This window comes from Alexandromys fortis, unplaced genomic scaffold (assembly GCF_014885135.2).
Source record: "Alexandromys fortis isolate MF-2015 unplaced genomic scaffold, M_Fortis_MF-2015_v1.1 scaffold_54, whole genome shotgun sequence".
Classification (NCBI taxonomy): Eukaryota; Metazoa; Chordata; class Mammalia; order Rodentia; family Cricetidae; genus Alexandromys; species Alexandromys fortis.
The window spans coordinates 2,694,659-2,711,603 of NW_026067958.1; the positions used below are offsets into that span (position 1 = coordinate 2,694,659).

At 42.9% G+C, this 16,945-nt stretch overlaps 1 protein-coding gene and 1 pseudogene across 2 annotated transcripts in view; both read left to right on the forward strand.

The window, feature by feature from the left end:
* Spag6 (sperm associated antigen 6) overlaps window positions 1-16,945 on the forward strand; it is a 55,233-nt gene that overhangs the window by 24,778 nt on the left and 13,510 nt on the right. For both annotated transcript variants that reach the window (XM_050152745.1, XM_050152744.1), the window contains exons 6-9: window positions 10,940-11,145; window positions 12,041-12,214; window positions 13,388-13,540; window positions 15,889-16,080. In XM_050152745.1, the coding sequence (XP_050008702.1) occupies window positions 10,940-11,145; window positions 12,041-12,214; window positions 13,388-13,540; window positions 15,889-16,080 (725 nt within the window). The remainder of the gene's footprint in view (window positions 1-10,939; window positions 11,146-12,040; window positions 12,215-13,387; window positions 13,541-15,888; window positions 16,081-16,945) is intronic.
* LOC126507895 (60S ribosomal protein L34-like) lies at window positions 1,526-11,075 on the forward strand (annotated as a pseudogene).

The following is a 16,945-nucleotide window of genomic DNA, read 5'->3' on the forward strand; positions in this document are numbered from 1 at the left end:
ATTAGATCTTCTACAGCTTAGGCACGGCTCTGTGCTGGGGTCCAGATGAAGAAGCTGCAGAGGCGGGTTAGAGGGAGGCTGTCACCAGCAGCTTCTGATGGGACACTTGGACAGCCAACAGCTTCTCAGCCCCTCCCCTGTGTGAGGAAACGGTGTCCCCAGCATACTGTCCTCTTTAGTTCAAGCTCCTCATGACGTCAGACACCTCTGCCTCTAATTGCTAGGTGCTGTCTTCCACACGTGTGCTCTTCCTCCTCAGCTCAGACTGTGAGATGGAGCTTCTGCAGCCTGGCTCTCAGGCCTGGCCGCTGTGGACACCCACGGATATATTGCTACATCACCGCCCGCTTTTTAAATGAGCAGCATGTGGAAGGACTCTTAACTCTCCTGTGCAGAATAATGAAACGAGAAAGGAGAGGGCTTTAAAATTTAGATTTCTATAACTAGTCATCTCCTTCAGTGTGCCAGTATCAGAGACATAAAGAGGGTAGGATGACCTAGGAGGCAATAATCAATTTTCAAACCACACATTTATTTATGATGAAACTACCCCAATCTACTTAACAACTTTCAAAGGAATTAACTTTTAAAAGTGCAGTTTTAATCATCAGTATTGAAGAGAAATGATGTTATAGTGATAGTGTAAGATCAGATGAGCAGCAGGGGCAAGAAGCCACTATGCCGTGCCTGGTGAAGTCCCCACAGAGCCACTTCTATTGTCCCGGGTGCAGGGGAGGAGAGGTAGGCACATCCTGGGAGTTTGAGAGCAGCCCAAGCAACAGACTGAATGCTCCCATCTCAACAGCTGAAGCAAAGCCCTGTGGACTGGCGACTGCAACGACTATGCTGATTTCTGTAACATTTTTCATTTTATATATATGCTTGTTGTACATACAGAGGAAAACGAATCTTAGAGGATCATAATATTTTATATCATATCTATTTGATCCTGACATTTATTTTCCCAAATTCTTTTCCAATGATCCGGGTGTTAGAAAAAGGGGGAAGTGGAAAACAAGTATCTCCTGTTTGTTTTAGGGGGTAGACCCCAAATATGTTAAAATATCATTCTAGTTAGAGCCATGTTCCACCGGGCAGTGCACATGCGGGCGAGAAGTACACTCTGATTTTCCTGTATTTTGAAATTCTTGTGATTTTTTTTGTTTGTCCTTCTTCCCTCCCTCTCTCCCCTCCCTCCCTCCTTCTCTCCCTCCCTCCCCTCCCTCCCTCCTTCTCTCCCTCCCTCCCTCCTTCTCTCCCTCCCTCCCCCCCCCCCCCCCCCCTTCCCCCCCCCCCCCCCCCTCCCCCCCCCCCCCCCCCCCCCCCCCCCCCCCCCCCCCCCCCCCCCCCCCCCCCCCCCCCCCCCCCCCCCCCCCCCCCCCCCCCCCCCCCCCCCCCCCCCCCCCCCCCCCCCCCCCCTCCTTTCCTCCCTCCCTCCTTCTCTCCCTCCCTCCCCTCCCTCCCTCCTTTTTGTTGTTGTTGATATAAAGAACTCAGGCCTGGCAGTGGTGATGCATGCCTTTAATACTATCACTTGGGAGACAGACAGATCTCTGAGTTCGAGGCCAGCCTGATCTACCGAGTGAGTTCTAGGACAGCCAGGGCTGCACAGAGAAACTCTGTCTCGAATCCACCCCTGCCCCATTTTTTTTTACACTTTTAGTTTCAAATACATCTATACATCTTCTGCGCTATCTACCACTTCAGACAAAACCCATGACTGCGTCAGAACTAGAGAGGTGGTTTGCTTCATGTCCTCTTCATAACCCAGGTCCAGTGTCTGCATCTGTCCTTCCTCCCCACTCACAATCAGCCTGGCTTTCCCTTTTTTATGTTAGACTATACCTACATGTATGTTTATATACAGATATTATTGCCTCGGATCCACATGTGAGATTGTGTGACCTCACTTAATATTATAAAAGTCCAGTAATTTTCCTGCAGTTTTTAAAATTAATTTTTCCTTAGAGCCAAGCACTATTCCATATACATCTATCCATCCATCTTCCATCTATCTATCTATCTATCTATCTATCTATCTATCTATCTATCTATCTATCTATCTATGTATATACCAAATCTTCATTACACATTAATCTGTTGATGGACAACCAGGTTGGTTTCAATTCCTTGCTATAGAGAATAAAATGGCAATTAATATAGTGGTGCAAATATCCCTATGGTGGGGTATGAGTTCATGGGTATATGCCTAGGAATGAAATAGCCGGGTCATATGGCAGTTCCTTTTTTAATTTTTTGAGAAATCTCCAAACTGACTTCCTGAATGGCTGTGTCAATTTGCACCTCCACCAACAGTAAATAGGGTTCCTTTCTCTCCCACATCCTCTCCAACATTGGTTGTCAGATTTCCTGACAATCACCGTTCTGACTGGGATACCAAGTAGTTTTAACTGCAGTTCTCTGATGAAGAAGGGTGCTGAATACTTTTAAAAATAGTTATTGACTATTGCGTTTCTTTAAAAAAATTATTAGTGCTCTTCCGGGGACGGTGCTTAGAGGCACTGAGGATGGTCCAGTGTTTGACATACCGTCGTAGGCTCTCCTACAACACAGCCTCTAACAAAACTAGGCTGTCCTAAACCCCCGGCAACAGGATTGTTTACCTTTACGCCGAGAAAGTTGGGAAAGCACCTAAACCGCATGCGGTGTGTGCCCAGGCCAACTTTGAGGGGTTCATGCTGTGAGACCGAAAGTCCTCATGAGATTGTCGAAGACAAAGAAGCATGTCAGCCGGGCCCATGGAGGCTCCATGTGTGCCCAGTGTGTCCGTGACAGGATCAAGCGGGCTTTCCTTATTGAGGAGCAGAAAATTGTCGTGAAAGTGTTGAAGGCACAAGCGCAGAGTCAGAAAGCGAAATAAATGTGCGGCCTTTTAAATAAAAAAATTATTAGTTTGTTTTTCCATCTATTGATTGATTGGCAATTTTATTTCCTTGGTATTTTATTTTGCAATTCTTTGTAAATTCTGGATATCATCCCCTTGTGTGAAGTGGAGTGGGCAAAGGTTTTCTCTATTCTGTGGGTTATATGTTTGCTATGATTGTTTCCTTTGCTTTACAGAAACTTAATTTTCATGTCACCATTTCTTTCTTAATGGACAGAGGAAAAGTTGCCTCAGATCTCATCTCTGAGGTAAAAATGATATGAATGGGCGTAAAGGCCATGCAGACAACGGGGCTAACACTGGACAGGAATGTATAGAAGTCCAATACTGTATTGAAAAGCATGTATGAGCGCTGGGGTTGTGGCTCAGGTGGCACAGTACTGGCCTAGGTGTGATCCTCATCACCTCATAAAATGGGTCCGTGATGTCATGTGCATCCAACACTGAGAAAGTGGACACAGGAGAATCAGAAGGTCATGTGTGGCCTTCTGTGTTCAAGGCCAGCTTGGCCTCCATGAGACCCAGCCTTAAACAAAGCAAACACATATAATATACTGAGTGACGCCCATTAGAGGCACGTGAATGAGGTGCAAGTGAAGTCACTAGAACCTCAGTCTGTGCCCAGCTCATTTTTTTGTTTTGTTTTGTTTTTCGAGACAAACTTTCTCTGTAGCTTTGGAGCCTATCCTGGAACTAGCTCTTGTAGACCAGGCTGACCTCGAACTCATAGAGATCCGCCTGCCTCTGCCTCCCGAGTGCTGGGATTAAAGGCATGTGCCACCACTGCCTGGCCTCATCTCATTGTTTTATGAACCACTCAGGCGATCACTGATCAGACTCTGGGAACTGAAGTACAAAGGGAATGACAGAAGACATGGGAGAAGAAAGAGAGCTCCCTGACCCCTCTCCTTGATGGCTCCCCATCTTCTCTTAGTCTGGGATTCACTTTGGTTCTGTGGAGAAGAATCGCTGTGTGTGGAGAGTGGAGAGAGAAGGGTATTCCAGTGCCTGAACAGAAGATACCCAGTCCTGTGTGACACGTCCCACACAGATTCTGGGCCACCCTGCTTCTGGAACTTTCTTTGTTTTCCAGTTCACATAACACCTATTAAATACGGAGGGGAAAATATTTGAATTTGCACCTAAACTTCTAGGACTACATTAAGCATATAATGCATTTGAAATCTGAAAGTCCTCACTGGGCGCTTCACAGCCTTCTAGGAGAGTGCTGAGGACTTTGTCAATGTAGAATTGGGCTCTCCAGTAATTCCCGCATATCAGCTGGTTTCCCATAGGTCTTGATGCCATAGTCTTCAGGAAAATAGCAAGTATACTGTGCTGGCTGACATAGTTTGGGGGCCTTTTGTTTTTATATGTGGTTTTAGATGAATGGCCCAGCTTGCTTGCAAAGTGCAAAGTAAGTTAATTACATCAAAGCATTTTACTCAAACTGTTTCTGAAGTTGTTAGGGTGAGAGCCTGGGCCCTGGCAGCCCTAACAAGCTGACCACCCATCCTCAGTAGGCCAATTAAGCAAATAAGTAATAGTGAAGGCAGAAAAAGGAGAATTATTCAGTGTGGCCATACTGGGAAGAAGAACAAAGAGGTCCTGCCACCCCTGCCCACAAGCATCTGAGAAGCTCTGGCATGAGGTTAATGCTTAAACAGGAGGAGGAGATGGGTACACAGCTACACACAGCTAAGCTGGTAACCCAGAGCAAGCTGGCCAGCCACGCTAGCTGAAATGGCCAGTTCCGCAGACATCCTGCTTCAATAAATAAAGTGTGTGTGGGGGGGGCAATGAAGAAAAGATTTAATGTCAACCTCTGATTTCCACACACATATGTATCTATACATATGCAAACATGAATCCACACATGTATACCACACATACATACCCAAAATATATAAACGTGATCAGCATACAAGATATTCTATATTTTATGTATAAATAATATATGTATTATATTAAAATAACAATCAAACTTAGCATAAACAATTAAACATCTCCTATGGAGACTGACTGAGGAAATAATGGTACTATCTACCTAATGTGATTTTAGACAAACATTAAAAATGCTAGGTGAGAAGCTGAAGAGATGGCTCAGTGGGTAAGACCACATCCTGCTCTCCTAGAGGACCGAGTTCAGCTCCCAACACCAGTGTCAGGTGACTCACAACTGCTATTCCCCCAGCCCCGGGGATGACACCTCTGACCTCCATGAGCACCTGCGATTATGTGCACGTACCCTCACAGATCCCTGCAGACACACATGACTAAAAAGTGGAGGCGGAGGTTAGATCTGCCTCCAGATTAAAAGTAGACAGAGAAGCCCAGGGGACCCTCAGAGCCACTCAGGGGAGGCTCGGCAGAAACTCGTGAACAGAGACCTCTTTTCCAAGAGCCTGGTGTGACTTTGTTGTTTGTTTTAAGAGAGGGTCTCTCTATGGAGTCTTGGCTCTCGTTATGTAGACTAGGCAGACCTTGAACTCACAAAGATCCCCCTGCCTCTGCATCCTGCATGCTGGGATCAAAAGTGTGTGTCACCATTCTTGGCGACTGGTGTGACCTTTGTAGTCTCCAATGTCTTATTTTTGTTTGCCTTTCGATTGGATCCCTCCTTGGCCTGTTTCCATAGAGAATTCCATCAGAACCTTGTACCCTTGGGCTCAACAGTCTTCTCCAGCCCACTGAGTTTCTATAAGGCAGGGATCCTACCTAGCACTGGGCTGAAGCCAAAGAAATAGCAATAAAATCTGAATCACAGACAGAGGCCTTTCCCATCAGAAGGATTTGGTTTTTACCTTGTAGGCTAAGGGAAGTGCAAAGTTCTATCAGGCAAGTGGAAAACCTGAAGACTTGTAGATACAAGAAGCCTATTTTGTGAGGATCTAATTCCACTTACTCCACTGGGTTGTTTTTAGCAGGCCACTGTAGACCAGTTCAGTAGCTTGTGTTTGCCCAGTCTCAGCTGTGGGGAGTCAAAGGCTAAGGAGGGAGTGGGGGTGGGGCTCAGGGCGCTTTCAGTCTCCTCCTACCTGCTGTCATTCGGGCCACAGCCAGGTTTCATTGTTTTCTGCTTTCTCTTGTTTGGTCTCCATTTCTTGACTTACGCACATCATGTTTTGAGCCTCTCTAAATAGAAGCTTGCGTAAGCGCTGCCTGCTCTGTCCAATCAGCTGATTGTAATTTCTAGCCAAAGCCCGGTTGTCCGTAGACCAGTAGCTTGTTTGATTCACTTGAGTTTTCAAAGGCACCAGAATCGTTTTGCCTTGGAAGCAAATGTATGTATATAAGTTACCCCTTAAACTATCATTCAAGACATTTGCGAGGGCTCGACCAATGACCATGAAAATACTGGAGAGGAATGCGAGACGGGAATGATGGACAATGACTTTTGTGTGTGGGAGGAGAAAGAACATTCACATGAAACTTTTTCATAGTACACGGGAGCTTCCTCTCTCTGCTTTTCTCATTTCTATCTGCAAATTGAGATGTCAATCAACCAGCTCAAAATTATAACCAAATGGAGGGATTGTTGGCTATGGATGTTGTGTCTTTCAGCTGTGTTGGTGAAGAACAGGTTGCCGTGGGAGCCAGCCTGGTGATTTCTGCTTCCTGCTGTGCACAGCCTGTGTGGTCCCTTCTGCCAATAGAAGTGACGCTTTGTAACGTCCAAGTTTGGCTATGGCAGACTGCAGAGTTTGTGTTGGCTCATGTGTTCTGGATCACTCCTTTTCAATACACCCTCCTGGATGGCCTACGGGGAAGCCCACATACTGGACAGGGCAGGTTTTCCCCAAGCCTCCTGAGTACACTTGGAAGTGGATTTCAGATGACAGAAGCAACCATGTAGCCCAGGCTGGCCCCTTGATTGTAGCCCTTTGACTAAACCATTTCCTTATTTCTGACCAACGGAGATCACAAGGGAGTAAATGCTTCAGGTTTTGAAGTTTGGTGTAATTTATTACACAGTAGTAGATAACCACCACACCGATGGTCAATAGCTGGGTTAGACCAAGACTAAATTAATTTGGCTTTGGAAGAACTGGTATTAAAGCCATTCTGAAGCTTTGGACTGCAGCTTGTTTTTCTAATTATGAAAAATTGATTGAATGGGACGTCAGATTATTATTAATGTAAGATTGCATCCTCAATGTATTTTCTATGTTGCTTTTTTAAAAAAAGGTTTAATCGGGCTGGGGATATAGTTTAGTTAGTAGAGTGCTTGCCCAGCACACGCAAAGTATGACTCTCCAGCCCTGTGTACAGTGACCTGCAATCCCAGCATTCCTGACTCCAGCCCTGTGTACAGTGACCTGCAATCCCAGCATTCCTGACTCCAGCCCTGTGTACAGTGACCTGCAATCCCAGCATTCCTGAGGCCCAAGCAGGAGAATCAGAAATTTAAGGTCTTCCTTAACAACATGATGAGCTTGAGGCCACTAGCCTGGGGCACACAAGACTGTCTCAAAATAAATAAACAAATAAATGAAAGTTTGGAAGTGATATAGCTAGGTATTTTATTTTTATGGCTAGAGCAAAAACCAGCCAGCCGATTTTAACATAGATATAGGAAACCTAAGTGCAAGGAATTGGATTACGATTTTTGGTATTTTTATAAGGAAACAGATTGAAATATAATTTTGCAGGGCTTAGAAATAAAAGTAAGTAAAATTAAAGAAATAAGGTTTCCAGAGGAGTTGCTGAATTTGCATGCTAAAACTCTCTCTCTCTCTCTCTGGGGAGCCTCTTTAATTTATGAGTTCTCAGAGTCACTTCATTTTGCTCCAGTCTTTTCTATGTACTGATTATGCACAGAAAAGTCAGTTAACATCTGGTTTTAGATCAGCCCTGCCCCTTTGTTGCTGTTAGTTGTTCATCATGGCCTGGTTTCGCCTTTCGTTTTCCTTCTATCACTGTGGTGGTCCTTCCTGTATGCGGCCCTGAACTGACTTTAAGAACTGAAGGTAGAAAGAACATCATGTTTCCATATCAAGAAAGCGCCTGCACAGGTCGTTTAAGAAGGCTCAGAGTTAAGCCTGAGGTTGTAAAATGGTGGTTGAGTTTGAAGCGGGCTCCCAGGTGGATGTGTTTTATTTGGCCTGTATTATGTTGTCTCACACAGAGTTCTTTTAAAAAAGAAAGTTGCCAGCACTTAAAGGGCAAGGAGCTTCACATTTCGAAAGGGTCTGAGGACAGCATATTCTTGCAGGGCCACACAGGGCTAAGGCTAGCAACCGTTGTCCCTGTAGATAAAGGCTTTCCCTCCTCCACTGCTTCTAGGTGTCCTGTTTTCCTTCCTTCTTTGGGCTTTATTTATTTTCGTTTCTTTCCAACAGGCACTGAGTTTACTTACTTTGGTTTAAACAGACAACGTAATGCATAATTACGAAGTAAGATCGAGAGTTTAGGGTGTAGCCTAGTGTTTCACAGATGGGGAAGGAAGACCTCTGATATCCCCCCCCCCCCCAGTGGCCTTCAGAGTATCTTCCAGCCTTGAAAGCTGCCAGGGAAGAACAGCCTCTTTCTAAGTTAGACTCACAAGATTTGAGATTTGAGAGAGGGTCCTGTGCTGGCTGGGTTTATACCAACTTGACAGGACTAGGGTTACCCTGAAAGGAGGGCCCTCAGCTGAGAAAATGCCGCCAGAGGGTCCCGTGGTAGAGCGTTCTCTTAACTAGTGTTGGATGGGGAGGGCCCACTCTGTGGTGGGTAGTGCCATTCCTGGGCTGGCGGTTGCAGAGCGGCATAGTGTGGTTGGGTAGCATTTCAGGACAGCGAGCTTTATTAACGGTTCAGCACCCAGCTGACGAGCATTTGTTACTCCAACAACCGTTCAATGAGAAATATATGCATATTATAAAATAGGTGTCTTGTGAAAGGATCTCAAGTTTTTGTTGTTAATGGCTTATTTATTTATCTGGGGAAGGTTTAATATTCCCTTTAAAGAGTTGACGTTCATTATGTGCTCTTTATCCTAGGAACTGTAGAAGAGGGCAAACACAGAAGCAGTTAATCTTTCCACTGTCTTTAGAGAAGTGTTTGGCCCGCTGTCTTAGCTTCTTTCCTGCTGCTGTGGAAAACGGTGTGAGGAGAAAGGGTTTGTGTGGCTCGTGATTCCGGGTTTTAGCCTCTCAGAGCAGGGAGATCACAGTGGGAAGAGCTTGAGAGAACTGCTTACATTACACCCACAGTCAAGAGCGGAGAGGACCAGTGAAATCACCCGTGGTGGTGCTCAGTCTGTGGTCTCAGTCTTACAGAGTCCATGGTCCCCCTGCTCACTGAATGATATTGTCCACAATCAAAGTAGGGCTTCCCACTTGTATTAATCAAGGCGGCAGTCCTTCTCAGATACTCTCAGAGGCTAACAGTAATCTACACAATCCCTCACAAGGCTTGCTCCTGGGTGTCAAGTTGACAGGATTTACCATCTTGCCCACTGTATTCCAATAGGCACATATAAAATTAATATTACCATATAATATCTGTATAATTTGGATTGGTTTGAATCTCACAGGAACCTGTTAATTAACAGGAAATTTGAGTGTTGTATTTAGAAACGACACACACTGTCATATATATATTCTCTTCTATTTCCCTTGAGTGGGTGGGGTGTGGGAGAGAACAGGGATTGCCTCCTGAGCCTGCTGTCCTGTTCATCTTCTGGTGGACCGATCAGCAGATATTCCCGAGGGACCTGTTACATTGCTGTGTGACACCCAAGTCTTTCTGATATTATGTTTGTTAAAAAAAGATTCCTCTTCCTTCCCCTGGTTTTTGAGATGGTGTATAAACTTCACATGTATGTCATATTACATACCAGATTTTTTTTTAAATCAAAACATTTTTTAATGAATGTAGTGTTAATTTGTAGAAGTGTGTTACAGGCCCCAGAATTCAGATGATAACCTCCCATTAATACTTGTTTGATGAAAGAATGAATAAAATGTTTATACATTATTGTGACTTTTAAGATAATTATGGTAGTTTAAGGAAAACAAATTATACACACCAACCTGTATTTGATAACATTAATTTCTAATCTTTTGAAAAATTAAATATTTTCTTCAAATTAAAGACTAAAGTGACATGGTAAATAGCTACTTTGGCTTGATAATGGAGACATTTATGGAAAAGGCTCTAGAGAGATGTGAGAAATGGTGGGTGTGACTCCTTGAGGCTACAAATGCATCAGGAGCAGAATGAGTTCCTGGGCAGCTTCCTGCTTCTGAAATGGCATTTGTCGCATCTGCCCTGTAAGCATCTGCCCCAACATCTCTCATTCTCTGAAATGTAAAATTATTATTTTATAGCTGCTATTCTTGGACATGTGAGTAAATCAACACATATATTCAAAAGATATTTGTATGCTCCTTGTATAACATAATAAATATCAATTTATTCCCTTACCTAGATAGTAATAATTGTATGTAAAAGTATGTTGATAAGTTTTAAACCTCATTTTTGAAAGTATTTTAGCATACAATGAAAAGAAAGTCTTTTATTTTGTATAAAATATTTTTTTAAAATCTTTTTGAAGTATTAGAAGATGAAAGGAATTTAAAAATCGACATTATTGGTCCATGATTCATGCTAATGTTTACTCATGTAAATAGAACAAAATACTACCTAATTAGTGTGGTTGGTAAATTTTTGGTACTTTAATTTTCTCTGTTATTGTAAACCATGCATAAAATGCTGGCCTATTGAGAAGTGCAGAATTGCCAGAGCTTAAACAGCTGACATCTGCTTACTCTCTTAAAAAAAAAAAAAAGGATAACAAGCCATTTCAGCCTAATCTACCTCAAATGTGTTCATGTAAATGGAGGCCCATCTATTGACCTGTGTTCTTTTCAGCTCGGGATTGGTCCACATGGTTTATGAAACCAGAAAGGCTGATTTGAAATGCAGATGGCGAGAGAGTGAAGTACACCCTCCCCTTTTTCCTTTGCTGTATCTGTCAGGGTGAAAGATGGCTTGCACAAGGGTCAGTCACCCATACTCACTTAATTCCTTTTCTTGGACCCACAGAACTGTCACAAGCTGTGGTGGATGCGGGAGCCGTTCCTCTTTTAGTGCTCTGTATCCAGGAGCCAGAAATTGCTTTGAAAAGGATTGCTGCCTCGGCCCTCAGCGATATTTCAAAGCATTCTCCAGAGTTAGCACAGACGGTGGTGGACGTAGGAGCTATTGCTCACTTAGCCCAGATGATCCTCAACCCTGATGAAAAATTGAAGGTATTTAGAACTGAGGTCAAGAGACAACAGACAAGCCAGCGCTCTTACAATCCAAGAAAATGACGCTGTGTACAGACTAATGTTACAGAGAAGAACAATTAACAAATACAGCTGAAAGCAGATACAAATATATTGTGTATTGGGTCCTTTAGCACGTGGAAATAATGCTTTGGGTGTCACATTTAAGGTGTTATTTGGAAATTTGTGTGCAATATTGAAGATTCCAAGTAAAATTAATGCTAACATTAATAATTTAAATAAGGCATTGGCCTGGCCAAAATAGCTCAGTTAGGAGCGTCTTAGACTGAAAACAAGACCATAAAGATTTTCTAGTCCATCACTAGAATATCTGAATTTCCTATGAAATTTTCATGTTTATTAGTCCTCTGTTAGCTTTTTAAATCCACCAATTATACAAATATATATGCATCTATACAAATATATATACAATATATATACAAATATATATATATATATTAATTGTTAACATTAGCTAAGTGATGAGAAGTTCTTTGAGATTGTACCAACATCATGTGATAAAGACATTAATTCTGCTTGTTATTGTAATACATACCACACATACCATAAATTAGCAACCTATGTACGGTGTAATTAAGAAGTGATTTTTTTAAACACCTGAACGTCCTACATTTTAATCACTGGTAAAGGTTTTAAAGTACTCCATAGAGAATTAATGGGGAAATCTAAAAATTTAAGTCTGTGACTAATATGTGAAAGTCCCAGTGCTCAGAAATCTTAGATTGTGCTAAGTACCTATGTAGCTCTTTTTTCCTCATAAAGAAATATGGATATTATCAAGCTGTTTAGTTACACCTGAGCTCCGAGGTGGACTCTCTATGGTGTTTTGATTTACTTATATTTTTCTGCTCACCAGCACCAGGTCCTTTCAGCTCTCAGCCACATTGCAAAGCACTCTGTGGACCTAGCAGAGATGGTTGTTGAAGCCGAGATTTTCCCGGTTGTTCTCACCTGTCTGAAGGACAAAGATGAATACGTGAAGAAAAATGCTTGTACTTTAATTAGAGAGATCGCTAAGCACACACCCGAGGTAAAGCAAACAAAACAAAAAAGCAGTCTCCACGGAACAGTTATACTTGGTGTCAATTTTTTAAATAAGACCCTAAATTGTTTTATTTGTCCTGAGGCTTGCTCCGCGCCATCTGACTGGGTCGTTGCTCCTCGTCCTCTGCTTGCAGACGTTTTGGAGGATGTGACAGTCTGTACTTGGTAGGGCGGATGCTCACCAGTGTTCCTGGGCTCTGCCCACTTGATGGCATCACTGTTGTCCCCGCCCCCCAGCAGTGGCAATGAAAACTGACTCCACACATTGTCAGACATTCTCTAGGGTGCAAAATCACCTCCATTTGAGAACCACTGAATTGTATTAATGACATTCGAGTCTGAAAGTCAGTTTCTAATCACTGATAGCTTTCCATTTCTGGGTTGTGGGGACTATGAACCCTTGTCATCCTTATCATTTTATGACAGCTGGGAGCATTGAGAACGATACTGCATCTGTAGGTTGGGACAGACCACAGAGGCTCTCTGGCCTACTGTGACTCTCTGATAGCTAGCTGCTGTAATATGATTTTCTGCTCTGAGCTTTTTGATGTGAAAGAAAGAGAGGCAAAGCAAGCCTGTGTCGATTTTGAGGTTGAGGTGACTTTTTCTGTGCCTATTTTGACTAATCTATTTTCACTTTATTGCATGTTGACGCCCTTATTTTTATTTTATCCAGCGCTTCTATGTAGTTGAGATTTTTCAAGAACCGAAGTGCACCCAGATAGTAATCACTGTTGGTGTGTGGGGTAAAATTAGATCAGATGTTAAGTCTGATGTCTTTGGGCATTGATTCATCTTTAAACGAAGGCATCATGATTGGGCACTTGTGTAGCTAGCCAGTTATGAATTAGCCCTCAGCCTAGTTTCTAAGTGAGGATTTTTGAAATTCATTACAACAGGAATAAAGTTATGTAATTTTTTAAACCATAGAATAAACCTTTCCACTATGAATATCTGAACATTTGAAGTCACAGGATTATTATACTTGAACATTTGAAGTCGCAGGATTATGATACTTGAACATTTCTCTAATAAACGCAGTAATCTCTTTGAACAGTATTTCGATTTTTACCAGGTATTTTTAAGTCCTACATCAAGTGTGGCCAAATCCTATTTAAAGACCATCTTGTGCTGCCCGGGGCCTTTTTTTCTCTTTCAGCTTTCCCAGCTGATCGTTAATGCAGGAGGTGTGGCTGCAGTGATCGACTGCCTGGAGTCCTGCAGAGGGAACATCCGGCTGCCCGGCATCATGATGCTCGGGTACGTGGCCGCTCACTCCGAGAACCTGGCCATGGCAGTGATCATCTCCAAGGTTGGTGCTTGCTTCTTTTCTCCTAACATTGTGGTAGGACGGTCCGAGTCAGCCATAGGCTGCCACCAAACAGGAAACGTAACTGGACATAGTGAAAGAATTGCCTAAATGTGTTCAGTTGTTCACTGCTAATGTCCGTGTTCATTGGTTTGTTTTCCAGGGGGGGTCTTTGACAAAAGGTGTGAGTTACAGGGAATGTACAGTTTTCCGTATCTAATATCAACTTTTTGGAGCGTCACTGTAATCTGTCTTTATATAATACATTATGTATAATACACATATCTTGAAGGATTAATTGTGCACACATGCAAAAGCACACTATAGTAAAAACATCATGAAGTGATTTGCCTATTTATCACTTCCATGCACCTCATGAAGGCCTGTGTATTCCTCCTGCTCCTGGCATTTGGATAAGGAGACGGTGCTGGCTATCTCTCCTTCAGGCGTAGTCATTTAGACAGAGGACACAGCAGACGGCAGTATTTGTGTTGCTTCATGTTCTCAATTACAGCTTTGTATGAATCCACCCTATAGTCAACCTTGGCCCATAGTAGGCGCTCACAAAATATGTTAGTATATAGATATGGATTTCCTGAGGAGCCCTTCAAAGACCATGTGCTCACACTGTGTGTGGCAGCTCTCTAGGGGGTAGGGCTCTTATCGCCGTAGAAAACCTGCTGCTGTTTGTTAAACAGAAATGGGAATCTTTCTTCCCTTGCTTATCCTCAGAATACAAAGGAGCCCTAGATCTCGACTTTCTGCCTATTCCACAGCGAAGTTCTGCAGTACTGAGCTCTCCTCCTGCCTGTCTTTTGTTCTTTCACTCCAGACTGCAGCAATGGCTAGGGCAGTCCCGGTGCTTTGGGAGGGGTCGTTAGGGATGTCTGTGTCTGGGTTCTGATCCTGGGCTCCTTTGTGGAAGATACCCCATCAGAATGATGCAGGGCAGCAGCAGTTGACTGAGCACCCTTTACATCCTGTAGAGTCTGGCCAGGACACTGTCCCCTTCTTTGGCGGAGTTCTGCCGCCAGTCTCTCCCAGTGTCTGAAGCAAGGCACACAGCAGGGAGGCATTTTCTCCTTGTCCTCTGAAGGAACCAGTTAATAATGTCTACCTTTTGTGGCACATTTATGCTCCGGGTCTCGTCTGAGTATTCACAGTTGTTGGGGCCAATAAGAGGGAGCATGGGATAGGCTACGAGGGCCATCTGCTGTTCCTCTTTCCACTCCCCACTCCCTCAAGCTTGTGTTCTACAAACATGGGCTCTTTACAAGGTTACTCCATCCTTCGCAGGTCTGACTTTTTGTATTTTGGACACACCAGTTTTGTACTTTGAACGGGACAGATAAGGAAACATGGTAAATTTCACCAAACTGATTCAAAAGGGGCAAAAAGAAAGAAAAAAGATAAGGAAAAGCAGATTAAAAGGCCACGGGGAAGGCACATGTGATGGTCTTGGCCTTTGCCACACAGCATCAACGTGTGATACCAGTTCTTGCAGTACTAAATTTGAAATGATTACTATTGTCTCAAACTAGTTACAATTATGCCTCTACAAAATCTGGAATTAAAATTTGATATGTTTAATTGATTCTTCCTTAGGTCTATAAACTCATTTTTTGAGGCCTTTTGATGGCCTTTTTATTGCTTAACCAAAATTAGAGTCTAAATGAAAAATGTACACGTTTGCACTTGTGTAACCAAAGCGACCTTGTCCTGGTCAGCCGGTGAAGGTAACAGAACTGCATTATAAATGGCCAAGACTACTGGAAAAGTGTGTGTACTTCAGGAACGATATTAGTGGGGCATTCCATGTAAAAGGCACTTAGAGTAGATTCTTGCTCACACTCGTTTGAGTCTTAGTTTGTTATAGTTATTTTATTCTAGATTACTATAGTTTTATTCTAGATTACTATAGTTTTATTCTAGATTACTATAGTTGGAGTGCGTATGTTGCTGAGGGTTGAACCGAGGGCTATCCTCAGTCTTAACTTTTTAAACGAAGGAAAATAAATTTTAAGTTTATCACCATGGAATCTGGTCTTGCCCGGTCTGAGGCATCTCTGTTGTTTGCTTGAATGTCCCTCTATTAGGGGGGTAGAAGCTGGTAGAAACATTCTTATTTAAGTTGGATTGTTACAGGTAATTAAGGCAATTTAGTTCTAGTCATTTTATTGACTTAAGAAATGACCGCCCTTGTGATGTGCACATTTATTGAACCACTTAGGAGGAAAAAAAAAAAAAGAGAGATCAAGGCTGAAATGATTTCTTCTCATGCCAGAGAGACATGGAGAACTCTTTAATCCCGCTCTAGATTTAGAATTCTTGCTCTTTTGATCCCCCTGCAGGGTGTGCCCCAGCTGTCAGCCTGCCTGTCAGAGGAACCTGAAGATCACATTAAAGCCGCGGCTGCCTGGGCTCTAGGGCAGGTTGGGAGACACACTCCGGAGCACGCGCGGGCCGTTGCTATCACCAACGTGTTGCCAGTGCTGCTGGCTTTGTACATGTCCGCAGAGAGCTCTGAGGACCTGCAGGTCAAAGTGAGTGTTGCTCTGAACAGGCTTGGGGTGATTGCGTAGATGCTGACTTAGTCTTTAAAATATGTGGTTTAAATATTTTGATTTTTCTGGTGGACTGTGTTGCTTTTCTGAGTCAGGAAATGCAAATCTGTCAGAAGAATGGGTAACCTGTCTTTGAAAACCGGTTCCCCTCATCTCCACAGTTAGGGATAAATTTTCAAGAAACTTTTGTACAGATAAAAACTTGGTTGTAAAGCAAATGTCAAGTTTTTGCACTCTTTATTGCTGTTGACATTTTCTATGAAATAGGAATGAAATAATAACAGAATTTTTGAATTTAGATTCTCTGGGGAATACTTTATCTCTTTTGCTTTAAGAAACAAACTCAAAAATAATTTAAGTTGCTTTTCAAAGATATAACCAGTAAGGGAATATTCTTGAAGCTATAATTTGCTCCTCCTAACTTCAAGGATGTCTGATCTTTTAATTCTTTGTGTCGTTTCTTTTAAAAATGTGTATAAGATTCACTAAACTAAAATTTTGAATCATGCATTTTTAAAAGGCAAATTTCTAAGAAAATTATTACTGACCGTCAGGGTGATTGATGGAACACGCACAGAAAGTAGGATGAACTATTTAGTAATTTTATCATTTTAAAGAAAGGATATTTTATAGCATACATATTAGGAAAATATGAAGGTCTTTGAGCTGATGGGGGAAGTTTACCGCAAAGACAGTAATTCAGAACAAAGTGAACATGGCAGCCGATGGCTCAGTGAGTAAAGGCGGTCACTGTGAACCCTCCTGACTTGACTTAATCCCCGGGACTCACATGGCAGAGCAGACTGACTTGGCCACATCACCCACTGAGCCCTATCTAACACTG